This window comes from Rhinoderma darwinii, chromosome 1 (genome assembly GCF_050947455.1).
Source record: "Rhinoderma darwinii isolate aRhiDar2 chromosome 1, aRhiDar2.hap1, whole genome shotgun sequence".
Classification (NCBI taxonomy): domain Eukaryota; kingdom Metazoa; phylum Chordata; class Amphibia; order Anura; family Rhinodermatidae; genus Rhinoderma; species Rhinoderma darwinii.
In genome coordinates, this window is record NC_134687.1 from 425,098,765 (window position 1) to 425,124,132 (window position 25,368).

The window sequence follows — 25,368 nt, forward strand, 5'->3', positions numbered from 1 at the left end:
CCCTGGTGGCACTCCTTGTAATTGTTTTCATGTGTGTGTGACCGCTGCAGCATAATGCCAGAAATTCAACACATGACCGCTGAGCCCTCTTATTAGCTGCAGTGGTCACATGCTACCTTCATGTAAACAATCACCGGGAGTTCCACCCCGGAGCAACCGCACTGGGTCTCCGGGGGAAAGGATAGGTGAGTTCTGCTTGTTTTGGTAATTCATAGTTTTCAGCCATTAGTAAAATATTTTTGGGACCAGGATAACCCCTTTTAATGTGCAAATACCCCTATGGTGAGCTGAACACACTGAAATCTGGTCTTGGTTTTTAATTTAATTTAATTTTATTTTTTTAACAGTTTTGAATGCAACCCCTATAACTTTTTAAGAATACTGATTCAAATGTTCATAATGAGATTCTAATAATTAGCATAATTATATAGAAACAGTAAATATTTTATAATATTTATACACTCCAACATTTGGTATATCAATGTATTTTAAGAAATGTTTATCAATTCATTTTTTTTAATAGCACTAGTGATCAGCTCACACGTTGCGTAAATACTGTGGATTTTCCACAATGGAGTTAGTTGCTGAAAATCTGCAGCAAATATAGTAGCAGCAAAGTGGTTAAGATAGAAAAAATCTCATCCACACGCTGCGTAAATACTGTGCGGAAAAAAACGTTTAGAATTTGAGGTGAACGAACAACATCGTAGGGATCAGTGAGGCATCCTCATTTCTGTGCAATGTACGGGTCTGAGCAATGCTGCGTCGTTTACAAGCAGTGGGCATTGGAGGGAGGGCATATTTTTTAAAATATATGATGACAAAGCCCTCTTATTCTTCATAAATAAGAGGGTTAAGCTAAAAACAAGCTAGAAAACCCTTTTAAATGTTGCTGCAATTACGTTAATTTCATAATAAAATGTCATTTCAAACTTGCAGGAGACATTCGGTCTGTAACAGCAAGTGGCATAGTCCAGTCAACAGGAGATACGGTCAGTCATTCGAGACACAGTCCCAAACGTGATGGAAGAAGTTATTTGAAGTTGCGGAGTCATATGGCGCAGAGAGCTTGGAAGGAATGCATCCTGAACCGAAGCCCATCAAAGTAAGTCTTTGTAACTTAAAGTTTAGTTCTGTCATTTAATCTTGATCTGAGACCATTCAAAACATTTGACTCCTTTACTCTGTTCACTGAAGGTCAAATACGCCAAACCAGCAGGAAGAGGATGTGGTGGTTAACCGAACACCTTGGGACTTTGTGGAGCCTTCCCAGAGGGTCAACTGTTCATGCTCAAGGTGAGCGCTAGACCTATCCAATATGTCTGAGATATTAAGGTCACAATGCTCTAAGGGCATGTTCAGACGTGGCGGAATTCTGCCGACACTGTCCGCATCAATGCCGCACATAATCTGCGTTGCACAAAATATTAAGTAAATTGCTGCGGATTAGTCGTTGCGGATTCGGGTGAAGAGTATATCCTGCTCTCTTTTAGAACATTCCATCCCAGTCTGGGTATAGACTTCGATACACATAGGTCCAACCCGAATGATGAAATATCCTGGTCGCGAAAGCAATCCGCAACGCAACAAACACATAACATCTGCAGAATTTTGAAACTCCATTGAAGTCAATGGAGAAATTCCGCCACAAGTCCGCAACAGCCAGTGTATGCTGCAGACACCAAATTCCGCACCGCAGCCTATGGTCCGCAGCGGAGTTGTCCGCAATGTCTGCACGAAGATAACTAAAAAGGTGTGGAAACCAATGGACAGACTGTCTGCTGCGGATTTCCACTGCAGACTGTCCGCATCAGAATTCCACAGCTATTCCGCCACGTGTGAACGTGGCCTAATAGGTATAATACATCTTGTTTAGAATTTACTAGACTAGATTCCAATAAGGGCTCATAGCCATACTCTTTCTTATTACCTTTACAGGCTTAGGCCTCATGCACACGACCGTAGTCATGTGCATGGCCGTGATTTTCGGGTCGGCCGGCCACGGAGTGTCAGCCGCGAGCCACCCGTAAATCGCAGGCTGCGCACATGGCCGCGGCGATTATTTTCAATGAGCCCGGACTGCAGAACATGGCCGTAATAAGAAATGCCCGTTATTTCTGCGGTCCGGGCTCCGGGGCCATGCACGGACCGTGGAAACCACGGTCGTGTGCATGGCCCCATAGGAATGAACGGGGCCGCAATTCTCCTGTGGATTTTTGGTGGAATTTTGGCCACAAAAGCACGTTCTTGTGCATGGGGCCTAAGGGCCTGTTCTCATCGGCGTTCGGGTTCCGTTCAACCTCTCCTTTGCAGGAACCGATGAACGGAAACCAGAGCTTCCGTTTGCATTACCATTGATTTCAATGGTAATGTTTCAGTGGTTTCCGTTCCGTAAAGTTTCTGTTTTTCACGAAAACAATAATGTAGTAGACTACGCTTTTGTTTCAGTGAAAAAATGACCAGAAACTTTACAGAACGGAAACCAACTGAAGCATTACCATTGAAATCAATAGTAATGCAAACGGAAGCTCTGGTTCCGTCAGGGGAAGCGATAAACGGAAAGCTGAACGGAACCCGAGCGCTGAAGTGAACAGGCCCTGAACAGAATAAATGAATGCTATTAGTAATATATGTTTTAAGACTAACACTTGATACACTTTCTTGAAGCATTTAACTGAGTATTTAAGGGCAACTTCTATACTCCTCTTCGTGTACTGTGCACGTAATAAGGAACCTTGCACCTAGTAAATACCATTTACCTTCTTGACAGAGATGCTACAGGGGTCTGAATTGAATAATCTAATCCGGTTGGTAGGCTCTCCGTGTCGCTGTAGAACTCTACGCACAGGACCTGATTTCTGGCACTTTTTCTCCCAATTCTGTTGAGAAAAGGTTGCCTAATTTCTCTGCATACCCACATTATTTACAACATGCAAAGACACTGCATGTATAGAGAACATAAATGGGTTATATAGGAATTAAACCTGAGAATGTGGAGTGTTCCTATTTGAAATACCTTCTGGGAATAAGGAGAATACTAATGTGGATAAATAAAATGTAAGGTAGGGGGACAACAAATAACAAAAATAATTGAAGCTACTAAAACAGGAAGCCAGTGAAAAAGTGCTAAAAAGCTACAATTAAGGAAAAAATGATGATAAAACCCAGATAAAGGCAGCAAAGCAGAGACCGTCTCATTGCCGAAGTAATTCAAATCCTCCATTTAAATGTCACCTTTTTTTTAAATTTTATTTGATCATAACAGCCTCTTATTAATGCTGAAATTGAAGATGGCAAAAAAACTGCTCTAACTGTGCCACTAGAGATGCCACATCACGGTATGTGAACACAATAGCTCCCGTTATGTATACCGAACATAACCTTAGGCCAACATTCACGTGATGGAGGCCAGAAGCGTGTAAGGGAGGGTAGCAGACTACACTGACCTATAAAGTGGGGCACCTCCAAAAAAGCATACCGCGAGGTGCATTTTGCTGTTTTTTTTTTTAACTTAGCGAATTAGCGACATATGCCACTATATGACTTTACAGTGACCTCCGTCAGAGTAATGTGAACACTTATGCACCAATATGTAATGGCTGTTAGCGAGCATTGCCTGTGAACTATTTCATCCTTCTGTTCTGGTGATGGTTTACTTTAAAGAATGACGTGTGTTACTTCTTTCTGCAGGCACAAGTTGTCCAAGCAGCGTGGCGCACAAAGTGCAACTCGTCCTCCCTCTGTCTCCCAGGCTTGTGTGAGTGGAAACCCCTCTTCCATCAACTCTTCCCTACAGCCTACTGCATCCTCCAAGCACAAACCTAACGATCGCCAAGAAAAGGCAGATAAACTGCAGAAAAAGGCCACAACTCCATTCCACCACCGACCATCTCCAACCCAGAGTGAACAATGCATGACGCAAGAACAAACGGTGCAGCAACGCCAAGGAGCAGAGTCTGCAGCTGGAATAGCCGCCACCACCACATCAAACAGGCAATTTGTCAGCATAGCACCTGCAGCGGAACTAGATCAACTGCTACCAGTACCTCCCGCAGACTCCCCACATTCCCCTGCCTCCCCAATGCCCCCTACACTTAGTCCACAGCCTCCACAACAAGAAGTTGAAATTCCTGATCAGGAAGTGGCCGTCTCAAATCTTTATCCTAATGGATTAGAAATGCAACCACTTGATGACAGGACGATGATGGCGGCTAGCCTTGGCCTGCCTCTGATGACAGAAATGAGTGAGACCAGTTTGTATTGTGTTGGCCTTCCCCAGAATCGGGATGTAGAGGATAGCTGGCATAGTTACCAACTCCCGACTAATGGCAGCCAAGACTTTCGTCCACCAGAAATCCAAGGAGAGTGGTACGAGGCCAAGCCGGAGGTGGGATCTGAGAGCACTGCACTTAAAAGGTAAGGCAGGGTTTGGGCTTTTTCACTGGAAAAAAGTTACTTACCAGCGAATACTTCATTTGCACTTCCAAAGTACTGACACTTCTTAAGCCCTTGTCGGGCATTGAGGCAAAACAGATGTTGAATGTACATGAGTAACACAAGCTGAATGTATGAATTCCTCTTACTCTCACCATTTAATTCCACCACTTAGGCTTCTGTCTCAGCCCAACAAACGCTTCAAAGTCTTGGATGAGAAGCGCCAGGTTATATCAGACCTTCACTACTTGGACCAGCTTTCCCACCTACATCCATGTGAAGGCTTTGGGGACTCCACTGATCCTTACACTTTTGAGGATGGAGATATTAAGTACAGTTTTACCAACATGAGCAAAAAATGCAAGATGGTCGCAGAACGGGACCTTTCTCGGAAGCAAAAGGTAATAAAAAATCACCTGCTGTATATGTTTACTCACTGACTATTTCTTGGACAATACATGAAATTGTGCTATTGAAAGCGTGATTTAAAATTGCAATGAAATACACAAATATAGCTATGAATCAGTCGTTTTCGTATATTTCAGTATCTATTTCATGCATGCTCGGAAAGGCTAAAGCTGGCCATAGACTTAAGACTGCTGTCAGTTGCTTTTTCTGATATTTCTTCCAGAGTCCGACTAGTTTCTTCATAGACATGAAGTTGAATGGGGATCTTATTAAAATCCGCGATTAATGTTTATTCTGTTTCAAAATCAAAGAACTTGCCAGCGGACACCTAGTGCAATGTCATTACTCTTTAATTTTATCACATCAAGGATAGGTTTCTGAAATCCTATAAATCCAAGACACCACTAAAGGGATTGCATTGTACACCGAGCTCTCTGCAGTGGCCCTGGCTGGTCGCAAAGGAATTCTCATTCACTAATACATTTCTGAGAGTCCCTGCTATTCCCTATAAATGGGGATTTCCAGTTAGATATTGGGCTCTTCTCTCTCCACAAAACCAAAAGATAAGGATCATCTTCTCCACCGGCTAAAAAGCACCTGCCAGATTGTCTGGATCCTGAGTGGGAGGCAGTGTATGTAGAAATGTACAGCTATGTGATATTTTCACTCCCATCTTACTATTTTTTTGTTTAATTCTTAGTGGTAAGATACATTACCATGTATATTACAGTATGGGTTAATGCCCACTTCAGTTTTTTTCATCAGGGTGCTATCCGTTTTTTTAACTGATAGCACCCTGATACATTCATTTCAATGGGGCCATGCACACTTCTGTTGTTTTAATGGAAACGTGTGGCCGTTCCGTCACAGATAGGACTAGACCTACTCCTGTGCGTTTTTGACGGAGCAATCTCGGCCTTTTCATTGATTTGGTCCGTTAAACAACGACTGCACGCGGAAGCCATCTGTGTGCGGCCAGTATTTCATTAACGTCCGTACGACGGCCAACGGAAGTGTGCATGAGGCCTAAGATTTACTTACTTATTTTTTTTAATTTATTACAGTGCCAAATTTAGCCCCGATTTTAAGAGTGTGCCAAGATATAAGGGTTGGTTGTCCGTTACCCTGACCCACCCAACTTTGGCGTTTTCTCTAGTGTGTAGTTGACATAATTCAGGTTTTTGTTTTTTGAATTATGTTCATGTTTTACTTGTGCCTGCTGTAACTCGCGTCTCTTGATTTGCTGGGAAATTGGGAGACTTTGATGTCATAGCTATACTGAGCGGTTAGGTGATCAGAATATATGTGGGGATGAATGCTAATAAGCTTTAATAGCCTATATATGCGCTCTAGAATGTGGCGGAAGGCGCTGCGATTTCACAGCTGCTTCGTACAACAGACACGTTTTGTTGGTGGTAAACAAACACTTTGTTCTTACAAATAATTTCCCAATATTATGAGTCACATTACTCTGAATCTAGAGGAGCACTATCAGTGGTGAGGGACACTGGGCAACAAAATCTGGGCTGACCCACAAGGAAGGTTTCTAAGTATAGTCTCTGCTATTAATAACATCTCATAAACTCTTGTGTTTATACACGCCCAACAACAACTACACTTTTTGAGACGGGCACTTAACCCTTTAATGTCTAGCCTGTTTTGGCCCTTAATGATCAAGCAATTAAAAAAATAAAATAAAAAAATTGTCGCATTCAAAGAGCCATACGTTTTTAACTTTTTTTTTTTTTTTTTTCGACATAGCTGTATGAGGGTTTGTGTTTTGCAGGATGAGTTGTATGTCTTGTTTAATATCATTGTAGGTCACAGCTTCATAGGTAAATGCTCCTGCCACTAGTTGGCGACAGTTGGTTGGAAAAGAGTCTTGTCTGCGCCCAGGCAGGCAGACATGACCTGATATTAAGATTTATTTTTTTTAAATGTATTTATTTCTTCTCCTTAGCTGTAGGTGGGTGGCTAGCCTGCTCACCAGCCTAGTCAACCACCTGCGGGTGCTGGGAAACCAAGTGGTTCCCTGCACTGAATTTCCCTCACCACCTGCATTTTTCTGCATCCGCAGGCCAGTAACCCCACTATACATGCGAGGTTACTAAAGAGGTGACCCTGAGCACACCTGAAGACTCAGGAAGGTTTCGAAACTGAATGCCTTGTCCTGCAAGTCCGCCTTTTTGGTCATACATAGAAATAAAGTGGTCTGGTCCTTCCTCCCGATAGAGGTCTCTGCCTTCCATATCAACAAAGAGATTCTTCTTCCTTCTTTTTGCCCCTCCTCATCCGAGGGAGCAGGCTTTGCACTGTCTTGATGTGGTGAGAGCAGTCCACGCCTAAAAGACGTTTCAGGATGCTCCGATTTTTAGTTGTTTTTTTTTCCTTTTAGAAGGGCTACACAAGGGTTTTACTGCGTCCAAAGCCACCATTGCATGTTGGACCAATGTGTAATTGCGGAAATCTATCAGTCCAAGGGTATAATTCCTCTGTTTTGGGTTACTGCCCATTCTACCAGGGCTTTTGGTGCCTCCTGGGCAGCCCGGCATCAAGCTTAATTTTATTATGTCTGCAAAGCTGCTACCTGGGCTTCGGTGCACACCTTTACCAAATTTCACTAGATTCTTTCTTTGGCCTCCTCTGATGCCAGTTTGGGTCGCAAGGTACTGCAGACAGCTGTGCATTAGGTGGGCCGTATGGCTGTACCTCTAAGTTTATTTTATTTTCACCTTCTGGGATTGCTTTAGCATGTCCCATGGTGCTGTGTCCCCAATTAACGAGAACATAGGATTTTTGTTCTCGCCCTAAAATCTTTTTTTACATTCGTGGGAATATTTGCGGGTACCAAGAGTGAGACCCTCATTTATTCGACATTTATGGCATATCCTGTAGATTTGCCATAAATGTCTGTCATTAGACAACCCCTTTAATCAAATATAGGTAAGTAGGTCACATTGTGCAATTACGTCTTTCTATAGCTGCCCCTCAGTTAGGCTTTTTTAGTTTTGGGAGTCCTGTTGGGCCTATTCTATATTACACATTGTTCAGGGTAGGGCTGCATGCTGTTGTCTTTTCATAATCATCTTGGTCATGTAGGCCTTGACCACGTACGTTAGAGCCTCTTCTGCCTTACATCGGAACACTGGGTATATGTGGGTACGTATGACCATAAGATTGGGTTGTAGGCAGACTATGTCATATTGACTTTATCACAAGTTTGTCACATCCAGATATTTCTTGACCAGAAGTTTCTCAATTGCCTAAACAGATATTTCCTATTCTAAAATCAAGGTAACTAAATCTTACCTTACCCATCCATGTTTCCACACAGACGTTTATCTTTATATCACGACAGGCCTAGTTTGGGTGGGCTGCACAATCCATTACCTACCTGGGGGTCAAGGTCTTTTTCACATTGCCAGGTCTACTGGAGTTAAATATGAGCGCACTCGATCAACAATATTCATATTATTACATCACTATGTGCAGCCCCATAAACACACTATAACGTTACTCAAGTGTCCTGACCGTGAATATACATTACCTCCAGCCAGGACGTGATGTCTATTCAGAATCCTGACACTTCTGTATCGTCTGTGTGAGATTTACAGCAAGGCAAGCGTAATCTCGTTTTAAATGTCAGGTTACATCGTAATCTCGCGAGATTACACTTGCATTGCTGTAAATATCACACACACACACTACAGAAGTGTCAGGATTCTGAATAGACTTCACGTCCAGGCTGGTAGTGATGTATATTCACTGTCAGGACACTGCAGTAACGTTATAGTGTGTTTATGTGGCTGCACATAGTGATGTAATAAGATCACTATGTGCTGTGTAAATGAATGGGGATAAGTGTGTGACGCTGATTGGTCAGCGTCATACACTGCTCTGTACAATGCCCACTTGGTCATATAGTAAAACACGCCCAGTTGTCCATTCAGAAACACATTCGCATAAATCTAAAATAGGTCATAACTCACAAATGATCGTTTTTCTAAATAAAAAAAACACTGCTGTAACCTACATCACAGCGCCGATCAGATCATGTACAATATAGGCCCCTTATAATGTGGTGACAGAGCCTCTTTTTAAATCAAGTGAAGATATGAGGGCAAGATTCAGATTCCACACTGTGGAAGGACATTGATACCCATTCTTGCCAAGGTGCTTCCTCTAGGTCATGGGTATGGTGGGGTTTGATTTCCAGGTCTCCTCCTCCTCCAGTACTCTTACACCTTGTATCATATACGCTCAATATTTGGTATAAGGTGATATGTGCTGACCGATCACTGATCTGCATTTCCCCGGATGGGATTCCCTTGGACTTTCTTAATGTGTGAGTCCCTGAAGTGGGTGTCACATCCTGGATGCAAGCTGGAACACTACAACGTTTTCAAAACGAAACTTTTGTTTCTTTTCAATTTCTCAAAGATCATCACCATTTGGACAACAGACACTTCCTACAGTATATGCAAGTGAGACATTTTATCACCTTCTGTTATTAGTGTTGGAACCAACCACCCTCGGCCCAATATAACCAATCCCTTACCGCTCAAAGAAACTAAATTGAAAGGCTTAACCACAGCTTATGATTCAGTGATTTCTCCAGAGGTGGACGCTCCACTTCTGTGCATGATCAAATGGGAATCTGACTTAGAGCTGCTGTTCAATAGTAAGACCTATGTGCTCAAAGAACCACTAGGTACATTAATCACCTGGAATGGACAATCCTCAAATGAGATGGTACCTGAGGCTTCACAGTTTACACCATTTTGCCCTGCTTAAGATCCACTACGCACTATGAAATTGTTTCCCTCTACCATGTCTGATGGAAATGAAAAGCTATAAAGCCGTTCTGGTCTCAGCGATTTGACTTTTTCTTCTGACTTCCTAGTCCACTTCGTGGTGCCAGATGCTGCCCTGGCCCTGCTTAATTTTCACATATAAACAGTTAACCCCTAGATGGCTAGTGATCCATATTTTAACAGTAGTATGTTAAATGCATTGCTTCAAGGTGGAAAAGCACATCCGCTTGCAATATCTCCGTAGTCTTAAAAAGGATTGAACCTCAATTCCGATATGAACTTAACTTGCAACATCCACTGGGACAAGGACCAATTGTAATCCCAAATGGTGGGAGTTCTGGCCCTCTTTCATGCCACACAGGATGTCCAGACGTTTTACCACTTCACCTCCCCTTTCTATGGACCTGATTAAGGGCTAATGCTAAATGTATTTTGAAGTGATATTCAGATGGCGCTTTCTTCTTCGTAGCAGGTGCCGGTGTTATACACTGTCTGGATTTGACCTGTTTTTTTTGTCCGTTTTTGTTTATAATACTGAGCATATTTATAAGTGACATTTTCTTCTCTGCACTAATATGAGGCGTTTATGCTCCTACATCGCACTCTTCTGTGCATTGCATCGCTTTTTAGGGTATGTGCACACGATAACTGCATTTACGTCTGAAATTACAGAGCTGTTTTCAGGAGAAAACGGCTCCGTAATTTCAGACGTAATTCCATGTACTCGCGTTTTGCGAGGTGTCCATTACGGCCGTAATTTGGAGCTGTTCTTCATTGGAATCAATGAAAAACGGGTCAAATTACATCTCAAGAAGTGTCCTGCACTTCTTTTGACTAGCCGTCTTTTTTACGCGTCGTCGTTTGACAGCGACGCGTAAATGACAGGTCGTCGGCAAACCCATTCAAATCAATGGGCAGATGTTTGCCGACGTATTGGAGCTGTATTTTCAGACGTAAATCGAGGCTTAAAACGCATCGTTTATGTCTGAAAATAGGTCGTGTGAACCCAGCCTTACTGTTATCAAACCAGTCACGATTGAAATATGCACCTTATATGTCTTAATTTTTACTTTAAAGGGGTTTTCCCACGAGGGACATGTATGACCTATCCACATGATATGTCATACATGCCAGATAGATGTGGGTGCCACCTCTGGGACTTGCACCTATCTCTAGAACGGGGCCCCTAAACCCCGTTGTGCGCGTGCGTGCGTGCGTGCGTGCGCGTGCGTGTGTGTGTGTGTGAGAGAGAGCTGATTTCCGACCATGAAGGTGGAAAACAGCGTAGCTCGCTGAGCTCTGCTGTTTTCGTAAGCCCCATTGAACTGTATGGTAGTTACGGAAACAGTGTAGCTCACATGCTACGCTACTTCCGTAACTGCTATTCACTACTATGGGAGTTACAGAAACAGCGTAGCTGAGCGGGCTACGCTATTTTCGTAAGTCCCGACCATAAAGTCAGGAAGTCTATAAAGTTTGTCAGCGATAGCAGACAAAGCTAGAACAGGATTTAGGGAGCCCCGCTCTATCTGACATGTATGACATATCCTGTGGATATGTCGTAAACGTCCCTCTTGGGAAAACCCCTTTAACTCAAAACATCCATGTTTTAAAAATAAAAAAAAAAAAATATGGGACGATTGAAAGGAAACCAAGTAAAATATCTCACCAACTACCCCATCTCTAGTTCTGAGAACTTTCAGAAACATTCACATACATTTTAGTGAAGATCATTCTCGATAATTGTTTTAGTGGCCCTTTATTTATTTTAGAGAGGAGGGGACGCACATACAAACAGGATCATTAACCTTTTCCTGCCGCAGTCATTTTTCGGATTTTCACTTTGTTTTTTTCCTCCCCAACTTCCGAACGCCATAACTTTATCGTTCCATCAATATTGCCATATGAGGGCTTGTTTTTTTTGCGGGGCGAGTTGTAGATTTTCATGGCACCATTTATTGTACCATATAATGTAGTGAGAAAAAATATTTGTATCCTCAATATTTTGGGGGGTTTTGTTTTTACGGCGTTCACAGTGAGGTAAAAACGGCATGCTAACTTTATTTTGTGGCTCAATACGATTTAGGCGACACCAAATTTAAATAGTGTTTTTTTTTATGTTTTACTACTTTTACAAAGAAAAAACTGATTGTTAAAAAAAATGTTTACAGTGCGAGCTGTAGTTTCTATTGGTACTATTTCGAGGTACATGAGACTTTTTTTGATCATCTCCCACAAAAAAATGGAATAAAAAGTGGTGACCAAAAACCAACGATTCTGCCAGGTTTTATTTTTTACGGCGTTCACAGTGTGGACTAAATAATTACATATTGTATTAGTTCAGACTTTTATGGACGTGTCTACCAGTTATGTTAGTTTTTTTTTTTATTTCATTTTTTTTTTTACATTGTGCTTGATGGAAAATGGGAAAGGGTGTTTTTTTTTTTTTTTTTCCTTGTCCCCTTAGGGGATTTGAACCAGCGATCGTTGGATCGCTTGCACGATATACTGCAATTCTAATGTATTGCAGTATATCGTGATACTGACAGTCTCCGGCAGGCCTTCATAGGAATACAAAGATGGCGGACTCTTAATCAGGCTGCCATGCCAACCAACGGTACCCCTGATCACGTCGCCGAGGGGGGGGTGTGTTGGAACGTTACAGGGGCGTCCCCCCCCCCCCTGTTTCTAGTAATTTAAGGGCTGCGGTTGCGGTGTTCCGTGGCCGTTAACAGGCTAAATGAGCAGGATTGCGCTCATTACCCTGAAATGTTGGTTGTAACACACAGCCGACACGTGAGCCCGCTCCATATTCCCCCACCTGACGGGCATGGCCAGTGGGGAATTACAGTCATGGCAGTCCGTGTACGGCTGCGGACATTCATCCGCATTTGCGGACCGTGCTCCCATTATAAACTATGGGAGCACGATCCGTAAAATAAAAAAATATAACAGGTCCTATTTTTTACAGAAGGTTTCTACAGCACGGACACCTTCCTGTAAATATACCGAAAGGTGTCCTTCTGCCAAAGAAATGAATGGGTCATTACAAAATCTACCTGACAGGTTCAGTATCGGCGGGTCGTATCCACCTGTAATCTATCACATCTAAGTTTGTAACTTAGATGTGATAGATTACAGGCGGGTCCTGTGTGTCAGAGACACGCAGGACCCGCTGTCACTGAACCGGTCAGGTCCGCAGGACTAATGAATTCAATGAATAGCAAGCGATACAGCTGCTCTGTATAGAGAGTACAGAGCAGCTGTATCTCCAAAAGTAAAAAGATTTTTTTAATGAAGACTAATTACAAAGTTACACTAAACACACTAATCTATTTATTAGAAGAAAAAAAAAAGAAATGCCCTGAAAGGTGTCCATAGCTTTTAATGGTTTAGGCGTTTTCTAGATGTGCTCTTTTTTTGTATTGTACTACTAGTAGAAATATAAACGTCCATGGACCAGCGTGTCTAAATAAAAGTACAATACAGAGATCAGCACTCGGGGCCCGAGCTTCAACAGTGAGTATATTGGGAAATAGAACGCTTGTAGTGCCCAGTTAATTATGCCATATTTATTTATGCCCAGTGAACCCTTTTATGTAGTCGTTTTCTCTCACATTATAAACATTACGGGCAACCTGTTGAATGCCGTGTTCTTGCCCTTAGTGCATTTTCAGCATGATTAAAGATAAATTTGCTGGTCTTTTTTGTTACTAACTTTCAGAAGACTATCCTGGCCCTCTTTCCTTCTGGATGTACATTAATAGGCTACACTCACTCCGGCATTAGGGTCCAGGCGTCTGTCACTCTGAAGAGCAATAGTGAAGTATGCTGCAATATTTTTTTTCCTTAAAAAGTCATTGGGTTTAATAAGGACTCGTTACACAACGGGTCCGTCATGTCTTTTAGGGAACCTGTAATAATGGAAGCAATCTTGCCAGTATAAGCAGAACATTATTTGTATATTATTAGAAGAACAAAAAATTTAAAACTAAGTGCTTTCCGGTGCTAGAATTTATACCATCTTGCAGATTTTAGGCCCTGTTCAGAGTTTTTTTGCAGGCAGAAAATTCTCCAGATTTTCCTCTGCCTGCACGCCGTTTGCCCCGATTTTCACTATGTTTTACGCCTGCGGGCATTGAGCACCACGTGCAAAAACGCTGCAATATACTCTTTCTCTGCCTCCCATTGATGTCAATAGGAGTTCAGAGACGTAAACGCCCGAAGATGGGGCATGTCGCTTCTTTTTCCCGCGAGACTGTTTTTCCGCTCGCGGGGAAAAAACGCCTCCGCCTCCCATTGAAATCAATGGGAGGCATTTTCGGCCGTTTTTTGGCGCTATTTCCGCATCAAAAAACGTGTAAAGAAACTACATGTGTACAGGGCCTTAGGCTGGGTTCACCCAGCACTGATGTGGCCTGGTTGCCAAATGCATTGTTTTTCTTTAGGCAGCTGAAACAGTGGCAACTGCATCTTGTGAACATAGCCATACTGTCAGATTTCACCAACAAGAAAGTCAGCTGCATTAGGGCTTTTGCTTTGTAAAGAATCATATTTTGCTGAAATGCCACTTTAAGACGTAAAATCATTTACTGATGAACAAGAATTCGAAGTGTAAACTATATTACTGAAAAGTGGTTTTGCAAGTTGAATGCTGGTAGATTCAGTCAGTGTTTTTCTTGCATCTTTCAGTGGATATGGTGTGTTATTATATTTTTATTCTTAACAGCAGCAACGTTACCCATGTTATGTTTTTGCAGGATGATGAGGAGTTTGAGAAAGATGCATCACCTACGGAACATCCTGCACCAGTGCCTGATGGGAAAGATGCCATGTCCATTTTTAGCCCCATGTCAAAGTCAGGTAGATATAACACTATATGACTGGCTATTCCTCATTTGGCATGTAAGTCCTTATTTGGGAATTAAGACGGATAATCTTAGAGGTTTTCCCATAATCATTACCAACCCACAGGATGGCAGTCTGACCGCTGGGAGCCCCACTGATCCCAAGAGCGGGGGTCCCAGAGTGTCCTATGTGAATGGAGCGGTACTGAGTATGCTCGGCCAGCGCTTCATTCACTTTCTATGGGGCTGCCAGAGATGGCCAAGCGCTCCATAGGTGATAAATAATGATTACGGAAATACTTCTTTAAAGAGGCTCTGTCACCACATTATAAGTGTCCTATCTCCTATATAATGAGATGGGCGCTATAATGTAGGTGACAGTAATGCTTTTTATTTAGAAAAACAATCCTTTTTATACCACTTTATGAGCGATTTTTAGCTTTATGCTAATGAGTTTCTTAATGCCCAAGTGGGCGTGTTTTACTTTAGACCAAGTGGGTGTTGTACAGAGGAGTGTATGACGCTGACCAATCAGTGACCAATCAGTGACCAATCAGCGTCACACTTCTCTCCATTCATTTACACTGCACTAGCGATATAGTTATATCGCTATGTGCAGCCACATACACACACTATAACGTTACTGCAGTGTCCTGACAATGAATATACATCACCTCCAGCCAGGACGTGATGTGTACTCAGAATCCTGACATGTCTGTAGCGTCTCTGAGACTTACAGCAAGGCAAACGTAATCTTGCGAGATTACGATGTAACCTGTCATTTCAAACGAGTTTACGCTTGCCTTGCTGGAACCTCACAGAAAAGATTCAGACGTGTCAGGATTCTGAATAAACATCACGTCCTGGCTGGAGGTAATGTATATTCATTATCAGGACACTACAGTAATGTTGGGCATTAAGAAACTCATTAGCATAAAGCTAAAAGTCATCATAAAGGGGTTTAAAATAGTTCGTTTTTCTAAATAAAAAGCTTTACTGTCACCTACATTATAGCGCCGACCTCCTTATATAGGAGATAGGGCACTTATAATGTGGTGACAGAGCCTCTTTAAATCATACGTTCTCTTCCTTGACATAATCTAATATGAAACACTCTCTTTATGTAGAAAAGGGACTATGCTGAAGTAAATACACAAAGTGCTGCTATAAAATATTTCTCATTCTTTAACAATTTCCTTACAGACCCACGGCAGGACCGCGGGGTGGCAGCTAGCCTCACACAGGTCACTGATCTGGCACCATCTCTCAATGACCTGGACAACATATTTGATAATTCTGAAGATGAGGACCTGGTATGTAAAGTTTTAATAAGAGAATTCCAATAAACACATCATGGTATTGTGAATGCATGTGTGTGTATAGAAGAAGGTCTTTTGCATTTAATTTGTTTAAAATTGAAAACTTATCAGTAACAGCAGGAGATATAGTTGGGTCCAGAAGTATTTGGACAGTGACACAATTTTCATCATTTATCCTCTGTTCACCACCGCGATGGATTTGAAACAAAACAATAAAGATGTGACTGAAGTGTAGACTTTCAGCTTAAATAAAAGAAGTTTAACAAAATATTGCATTAAAGGTAGTCCGTCATAAGATCTTGGTCTCCTAAACGGTTAAGCAGTAAAAACATAAGTTTTAAATATCTTGGTTCTTGCTTCAGGGTAAAAAAATTAGTTTTATTCAGCCACTTACTGTATGCAAAGTGATTTTCCAGGATTTATCGAACTAGGAAGTGTTCGCCATCTTGCGTTCCCAACTCTCCTCTCTGCAGTTAATTATGGCTCTGCTTGTCTTCATCGTCATACAAGCTGAGCCGTCAATAAGAGGGGAAAGGTTGGAGGGCAAGAGGGCAGACATTTCCTAGTTTGGCAGAACCCTGAAAAGCTAATTTACATAAGGCTTGTGGCAAAAAAAAAAAATTTTTTTTTTTTTATACCCTGATGCACACACACTAGTAGGTTTCTAATGCTTAAAGGGGTTTTCCAGCCACTAGCTTATGGGTCGGGTCTGACTTTTGGGACCCCGCCGATCAGCTGTTTTGAAGGGGCCGCAGCACTCGTAAGAGTGCTGGTTCCCCTTCATTTCTTCTTCCTCACTATGTAGTGGAGATTCACAGGTATTGCAGCCTTTTCTCCCATTCACTTCAATGGGAGAAAAGGCTGCAATACTGTGACTCACCGCTCAATGCGTGTCGACGATTCACCCTGAGCAAGAAGAAATGAGGGGGAAGCAGCACTCATACGACCCCTTCAAAAACAGCTGATCGCTGGGGGTCCCAAATGTCAGACCCCGACCCATCAGCTATTGTTGGCCCATCCCGAGGATAGGCCATTGATTTTTAGGGACTGGAAAACCCCTTTAACTCTTTTACTAACTAGCGATGTTAGCCGTTTGGGAGGCTAATATCTGATGACCACTACCTTTTAACTTTTATATTTCATGAATATTCACCACAACGATTTACTGCTGCAACACATGACCAGCACGACGCGGTTTATGCCATAAATGTGTGACTTTTTGTACTCTGAACATGTGACATGAGTGAGGCAGTACCTCCCGCTCCGTTCAGAACGTCATCGATAACGTGTCTGCCTGGGGGCTGGCTGGATGATTTTGTGCTTGTAACCAAGTTCCTGTCCACGCACAGAATCCATCTACTGCACTTGCACTGACGGAGTGTTCCACAGCACGGAGCACAAGGGAACCAGAGCTAGGTAGAAGGATAGAGACCACGTCTAGGGAGTGCATGGGAGAGGAACTGTACGCTGTCTTAGACCGCTTGTGGCAGAAGGGGGAGAAAGTGCATGGGCAGCTCCGATTTGTAGGTCCAGAAGGTCTGCACTGCAAGCTGTAGAAATGTAAACATTAGGGTGACGCTAGCATCTCTACTCATCTATGCTCAGTCTACTGATTTTGCTATCGTGAGATGTGACGTACTGGAGTATTAATTTATGGAGTATTGAATAATGGTTTAAAGCAATTTCACTGCATCTGGTTTCTAAATCCTTTTTTTAAGGCGGGATCACCAGGCACTCGTGCAATGAAGGTTCCCTTGGGCGGGTCAGAAGATCGGAATGTTGGTAAAGATGGTAGAGCAACCGTTCCATACTTGCCAAGTGAGTATTAACTTTGGCTTGCTTGCTGTAGGTTTCAGACACCAAAGCGGTGGTTCAAAAAAAATAAAATGAAAATGGGGCTAACCAAGTCTCCTAATGCTGGGCATCGACCCAGCAGATTGCCAGGTCTAGTGCCTTGATCTCATAACACCAGTAGCATTTTGGTTATGGTTACTGTATGACTTGTGCCACTTATAACCCTGCTGACGGCTTTCCTGGAACAGCTTGCTTGTTATTTTCACTTTTTCCACCATGGAGACTGAAGCAGTGATTGTCCCATTGTGTTGTATTGGCATTGCATAGCTCAAACTTTTATATGTGTAATTCAATGTTTTGGCTTTGGCAGAACCACATTAACCCCTTTAGGACACAGCCTGTTTTGGCCTTGTGGACACAGATGATTTTTTCAAATCTGATGTGTCACTTTGTGGTAATAACTCCGGAATGCTATTGCCTATCCAAGCGATTCTGAGATTGTTTTCTCGTGACATATTGTACTTTATATTAGTGAAAAAATTTCGAAAAATGCAAGATTTATTTGTGAAAAACTTCAAAAATTAGCAGTTTTCTAAATTTTAAATGTATTTGTTTGTAAAACAGATAGTAATAGCACACAAAATAGTTACTAGTTTATATTTCCCATATGTCTACTTCATGATTGCATCGTTTTTTTTCGCGTCCTTTTGTTTTTCCAGGACGTTACAAGGCTTAGAATTTTAGCAGCAATTTCTCATATTTTCAAGAAAATTTCAATAGGCCATTTTTTCAGGGACCAGTTCAGTTCTGAAGTGTCTTTGAGGGCCTTCTATATTAGAAACTCCCCATAAATCACTCCATTTTGAAAACTGCACCCCTCAAGGTATTCAAAACCACATTCAGAAAGTATTTTAACCCTTTAGGCGTTTCACAGGAATTAAGGCAAAGTAGAGGTGAAATGTACAAATTTCATTTTTATTTTTTTTGCCGAAATTCATTTGTAATAAAAAAAAATAATCTGTAACACAGAAGGTTTTACCAGAGAAACACAACTCCATATTTATTGCCCAGGTCCTGCCATTTTTAGAAATATACCACATGTGGCCCTAGTGCCCTAATGGACCGAAACACCGGCCTCAGAAGCAAAGGAGCACCTAGTGGATTTTGGGGCCTCCTTTTTTTAGGAATATATTTTAGGCACCATATCCGGTTTGAAGAGGTCTTGTGGTACCTAAACAGTCGAAACCTCCCAAAAGTGACCCCATTTTGGAAACTACACCCCTCAAGGCATTTTTCTAGGAGTATAGTTAGCATTTTGACCCCACAGTTTTTTTTTCAGAATTTAGTGGAATTAGTCTGTGAAGATGAAAATCACCTATTTTTATGTGGAAACATAGAATTTTTTCATTTTTCCAAGGCATAAAGGAGAAAAAGCACCCCAACATTTGTAATTAGCAATTTCTCCCGATTACGGCAATACCCCATATGTGGTCATAAACTGATGTTTGGACCCACAGCAGGGCTCAGGATGGAAGGAGCGCTTTTTGGATTTTGGAGCGCAGATTTTGCTGGATTGGTTTTCAGTGCCATGTCGGGTTTGCAACGCCTCGGAGGGACCAAAACAGTGGAGACCCCCCCTCCCAAAGTGACCCTATTTTGGAAACTATACCCCTCAAGGAATTTTTCTAGGGGTATAGTGAGCATTTTGACCCCACAGGATCTTTTTTTAGAGTTAAGGTGACCAAAAAACTGCTTTAAATTCTTTATTTCTTACAGCGTTCACCGTGCGCAATAAATTCCATTTTACTTTATTCTGCGGGTCGGTACGATTACGGCGATACCATATGTGTATAGTTTTTGTTTTTTTTTACGTTTTGCTGTGTTTGCACAATAAAATTACGTTTCTATAAAATTTATTTTCTGAGACACCCTATTCTGAGCCGTAACTTTTTTATTTTTTCGTCAAAAAAGCTGTGGGAGGTGAAGTTTTTATTGGTACTATTTTGGGGTAAATGCGACTTTTTGATCACTTTTTATTCTATATCTTGGGAGGGGTGGTGACCAAAAAATAGCGATGCTGACATAGTTTTCCGTTTATTTTGTTTGCGGCGTTCACCGTGCAGAAAAAATAACATTATAGTTTCATAGTTTGGGTCGATACAAACACGGTGATACCAAATATGTGTAATTTTTTTTAACGTTTCATTTTGGATGTTTGTAAACAGAAAAGCACGTGGTGCTTTCATGTTTACATTCATTCTTTTACTGCTGTTGCGCGAATAACGCGCGTCCCACGGAAGTGTTTCCGTGTGGTGCGCGTGATCTTCACGCACCCATTGACTTCAATGGGTGCGTGATGCGCAAAAAACGCCAAAATATAGAACATGTCGTGAGTTTTACGCAGCGGACTCACGCTGTGCAAAACTCACGGACAGTCTGCACTGCCCCATAGACTTGCATAGGTCCGTGCGACCCGCGTGAAAACCACGCGGGTGGCACGGACGTATAGCACGTTCGTGTAAATCCGCCCTAAGTCTACGAGGACCAGCTAGAGGCTGGTCCTCATAGGCTTCCATACATGGCAGACCCGGAGGCCGTTGCCTAGCCTCCGGATGTCATCACAAGCATCAGCAGCCCCCACAATTGCATTGGGGCTGCTGATGTGTTACAAACCCCCTAAATGTGATTGCAATCGAGCACCACATTTAACGGGTTAATTGCCGAAATCAGCGGCGATGAGCCGCTGATCGGCAACACTGGAGTGTCAGCTATCTGGGACAGCTGATCTCCCAGTTCCCAATGCACACCTTATCGTCGACAGTGTGCATCGGGAACGACAGTAACTTCCAGCCGAAGGTTGGTCCTGATGGGCTTCCGTCCATGCACTTCTCTGTGATTTACAGCACAGCACAGCGAGATCTCGCTGTGAATGACCGCTTACAGCGTAATCTTGCGAGACTTTGCCTTCTGTGCTGTAAAATCACAGAGACGCTACAGAAGTGGTCAGGATTCTGAATACAGATCCCGTCCTGGCTGGAGGTAATGTATATTCATTGTTAGGATACTGCAGTAAAGTACAGTGAAGGAAATAAGTATTTGATCCCTTGCTGATTTTGTAAGTTTGCCCACTGTCAAAGACATGAACAGTCTAGAATTTTTAGGCTAGGTTAATCTTACCAGTGAGAGAGAGATTATATATAAAAAAAAAAAAAAACAGAAGATCACATAGTCAAAATTATATATATTTATTTGCATTGTGCGCAGAGAAATAAGTATTTGATCCCCTACCAACCATTAAGAGTTCAGCCTCCTCCAGACCAGTTACACGCTCCAAATCAACTTGGTGCCTGCATTAAAGACAGCTGTCTTAAATGGTCACCTGTATAAAAGACTCCTGTCCACAGACTCAATTAATCAGTCTGACTCTAACCTCTACAACATGGGCAAGACCAAACAGCTTTCTAAGGATGTCAGGGACAAGATCATAGACCTGCACAAGGCTGGAATGGGCTACAAAACCATAAGTAAGACGCTAGGTGAGAAGGAGACAACTGTTGGTGCAATAGTAAGAAAATGGAAGACCTACAAAATGACTGTCAATCGACATCGATCTGGGGCTCCATGCAAAATCTCACCTCGTGGGGTATCCTTGATCCTGAGGAAGGTGAGAGCTCAGCCGAAAACTACACGGGGGGAACTTGTTAATGATCTCAAGGCAGCTGGGACCACAGTCACCAAGAAAACCATTGGTAACACATTACGCCGTAATGGATTAAAATCCTGCAGTGCCCGCAAGGTCCCCCTGCTGTACAGGCCCGTCTGAAGTTTGCAAATGAACATCTGGATGATTCTGAGAGTGATTGGGAGAAGGTGCTGTGGTCAGATTAGACTAAAATTGAGCTCTTTGGCATTAACTCAACTCGCCGTGTTTGGAGGAAGAGAAATGCTGCCTATGACCCAAAGAACACCGTCCCCACTGTCAAGCATGGAGGTGGAAACATTATGTTTTGGGGGTGTTTCTCTGCTAAGGGCACAGGACTACTTCACCGCATCAATGGGAGAATGGATGGAGCCATGTACCGTCAAATCCTGAGTGACAACCTCCTTCCCTCCACCAGGACATTAAAAATGGCTCGTGGCTGGGTCTTCCAGCACGACAATGACCCAAAACATACAGCCAAGGCAACAAAGGAGTGGCTCAAAAAGAAGCACATTAAGGTTATGGAGTGGCCTAGCCAGCCTCCAGACCTTAATCCCATCGAAAACTTATGGAGGGAGCTGAAGATCCGAGTTGCCAAGCGACAGCCTCGAAATCTTAATGATTTACAGATGATCTGCAAAGAGGAGTGGGCCAAAATGCCATCTAACATGTGTGCAAACCTCATCATCAACTACAAAAAACGTCTGACTGCTGTGCTTGCCAACAAGGGTTTTGCCACCAAGTTTTAAGTCTTGTTTGCCAAAGGGATCAAATACTTATTTCTCTGTGCACAATGCAAATAAATATATATAATTTTGACTATGTGATTTTCTGTTTTTTTTTCAAATATAATCTATCTCTCACTGGTAAAATTAACCTAGCCTAAAAATTCTAGACTGTTCATGTCTTTGACAGTGGGCAAACCTACAAAATCAGCAAGGGATCAAATACTTATTTCCTTCACTGTATATTCATTGTCAGGACACTGCAGTAATGTATATTCATTGTCAGGACAATGCAGTAATGTATATTCATTGTCAGGACACTGCAGTAATGTATATTCATTGTCAGGACACTGCAGTAATGTATATTCATTGTCAGGACACTGCAGTAATGTATATTCATTGTCAGGACACTGCAGTAATGTATATTCATTGTCAGGACAATGCAGTAAAGTTATAGTGTGTTTGTGTCTGCACATAGTGATCTAGCTATATCGCTATGTGCAGAGTAAATGAATGGGGAGAAGTGTATGACACTGATTGGTCAGCGTCATATACTCCACTGTACAAAGCCCACTTGGTCATATAGTAAAACACGCCCAGTTGTTCATTAAGAAACTCATTAGCATAAAGCTAATATAGGTCATAGCTCTGTCAAAAATGATCGTTTTTCTAAATAAAAAACACTGCTGTAATCTACATTACAGCGCCGATCACATTATGTAGAAGATAGGACACTTATAATGTGGTGACAGAGCCTCTTTAAGTTCGAAAAAGGATACAAAGCCAGAATCTGCAGTGAACACCTGACCCAGGAATTTGACCCCTGCCCCCGACCACATCCCTGCTCCCGGCAGCGATTCAAGATGAGGCAACCAAGGATTATTCCAAAGTGGAGTCCTAGGTTACTGCTTACATTTTTGACGGAGAGCTATAATCTGGTTGGTTGCAATGGGAAACTGGTTCGTATTGTGGAGGTGGTTTAAAAATCCTGTTTTTCCTCTGTACACGTCTAATTTCTTTACTATGGCTTAATTTAAAGGAGTTTTCTGAGATTCTAAATAAACCCATGTTACTAAACAATGCAACTTTCAAATATACCGATATACCATTTACTGCACCGGGCCATTCCAGGTTCTGTCACCAGTCAGTGTTTACATTGTGCTATGTACCACATGGCGTCTTGATGAGAACTTATGATCTTTATCACAGTGGTCAATGATTTTCATTACTATACCACAATGTAAACACTGGCCAATAAGTGGGACATTGGAGATATGATTAGACCATTTTAAATGTACATGGTATAACGTGAGCACAATATAGGAATTTTTCTGAAATATGGATCTCCTTTAACCGCTTCCCGAACCTTGACAGAACTGCACGTCAAGGTGGTGAGCAGTAACTTCGCGCAACTTGACGTGCAGTTACGTCTGTACTTTGACAGTTAACCGCCACGCGGCGCTACACCGCAGTGGCGGTTAACTGTGCAGAGTGTCTGCCCTGCATTCCCTGTTGCCGATCAGTGGCCCATCACCGCTGATTTCGGCAGTTAACCCCTTAGATGCGGCAGTCGATTTGCGATCGCCGCATTTAAGGTGTTTAGCGCAGATCGGCAGCCTCCACGTGAAATCGTGGTGGTTTCACTGGTCCTCATAGGCTTCCTGTCAGAGTCACGGTCACGTCACAATGACAGTTGGAATGCATTACACTACGTAGGTAGTGTAATGTATTCCAGCAGCGATCAGAGCTGCAAGTCTAAATGTCCCCCAGTGGGACAAGTAAAAAAAAATAAAAATGGTTTATAAAAAAGTTTAAAAATAAGTTACATAAACACAAAAAAAATGCTTTATTTCCTATAATAAGACTTTTATTATAGGAAAAAAATGAACACGTTAAAAAAAGTACACATATTTGGTATCACCACGTTCGTAACGACCCAAACTATGAAACTATAACGTTATTTTTCCCGCATGGAGAAAACCGCAAAAAAAAAGTAAACTATGCCGGAATCACTTTTTTGGTCACCACCCCTCCCATGAATGTAGAATAAAAAGTGATCAAAAAGTCGCATGTACTCCACAATAGTACCAATAAAAACTACAAACCGTCCCACAAAAAACAAGCCCTTACACAGCTTTTTTGACTGAAAAAGAAAATAGTTATGGCTCTCAGAATATGGGGACACAAAAAATAAATTCTTTTATAAAAAAAAAAGTGATTTTATTGCGCAAACGCTGCAATATTTAAAAAAAACTATATACATATGGCATCGCCGTATTCGTATCGACCTGCAGCATAAAGTAAAATTGTAATTTATAGCCCAGGGTGAACGCGATAAACACCAATAAAACATTGTCAGAATTGCTGTTTTTTTGGCACTTTGCTTGCCAAAAAATTGAATAAAAAGTGATTTAAAAAAATGCATGTACCCCAAAATGGTACCAATGAAAACTACAGATTGTCCCGCAACAAATAAGCCGTCAGACGACTCCGGTGGAGAAAAAAAATAAAAAAAATTCTGGCTCTCAGAATATAGCGATGCAAAATGTGCAGAGTGTTCTAAAAGTGGATAACATCCGACACCAATTATCAGTGCGACACCGGCCACATATCTATGAATTATTATTTATTTACCCCATTATTATACCCTCTTATGGCCTGATGTACTCCGTACAGATTACATATACCTTGATGTACTCCGCCCAGCTTACATATGCCCCCACTTTCTAAACTGAAATACAAGTATAACCCCAAACAGATCTACTACCAAGCTAAATCTGCGCTCCAAAAGCCAAATGCCACTCCCTCTCATGAGCCCTACAGCGTGCCCAAACAGCAGTTTACGTCCATAGATCTGGTATCGCCATACCTGGGAGAACCCGATTAATATTAGGTATTTGTCTTCAGTGGCACAAACTGGGCACACCATATTGTGCACTAAAATGGCATTAGAGGGGAAAATTTTAATTTTCACTCCACACCACCCATTGCGCATTAACCCCTTTGTGCACCACGACTTAATAGCCGTGGTGTGCAGGGGGATGTATGGAGCGGGCTTACGCGCTGAGCCCGTGCCATATGTTGCGAGTGTCAGCTGTGTATTACAGCTGACTCCCGGGACTAACGGACAGGAATAGCGATCGTGCTGTTACAGGAGCTTGTAAAAGTTACAATATACTGCAGTGTATTATACCAGTGATCTAATGATCGCTGGTTCAAGTCCCCTAGGGGGACTAATAAAATGTGTTAAAAAAAAAGTTATTAGTGAAAAATATTAAATAAATATTTAAAATCCAAAAGAAAATCCTTTTCCCATTTTTTCGCTAA

General features: G+C 42.1%; 1 protein-coding gene across 1 annotated transcript in view; it reads left to right on the forward strand.

Annotated features, from left to right (window-relative positions):
• The window catches only part of MED13L (mediator complex subunit 13L), a 155,883-nt gene that overhangs the window by 101,725 nt on the left and 28,790 nt on the right, over positions 1 to 25,368 (forward strand). The window contains exons 8-14 of the mRNA XM_075830155.1: positions 940 to 1,105; positions 1,198 to 1,296; positions 3,691 to 4,416; positions 4,610 to 4,835; positions 14,417 to 14,519; positions 15,707 to 15,816; positions 17,541 to 17,640. Coding sequence (XP_075686270.1) covers positions 940 to 1,105; positions 1,198 to 1,296; positions 3,691 to 4,416; positions 4,610 to 4,835; positions 14,417 to 14,519; positions 15,707 to 15,816; positions 17,541 to 17,640 — 1,530 coding nt within the window. The remainder of the gene's footprint in view (positions 1 to 939; positions 1,106 to 1,197; positions 1,297 to 3,690; positions 4,417 to 4,609; positions 4,836 to 14,416; positions 14,520 to 15,706; positions 15,817 to 17,540; positions 17,641 to 25,368) is intronic.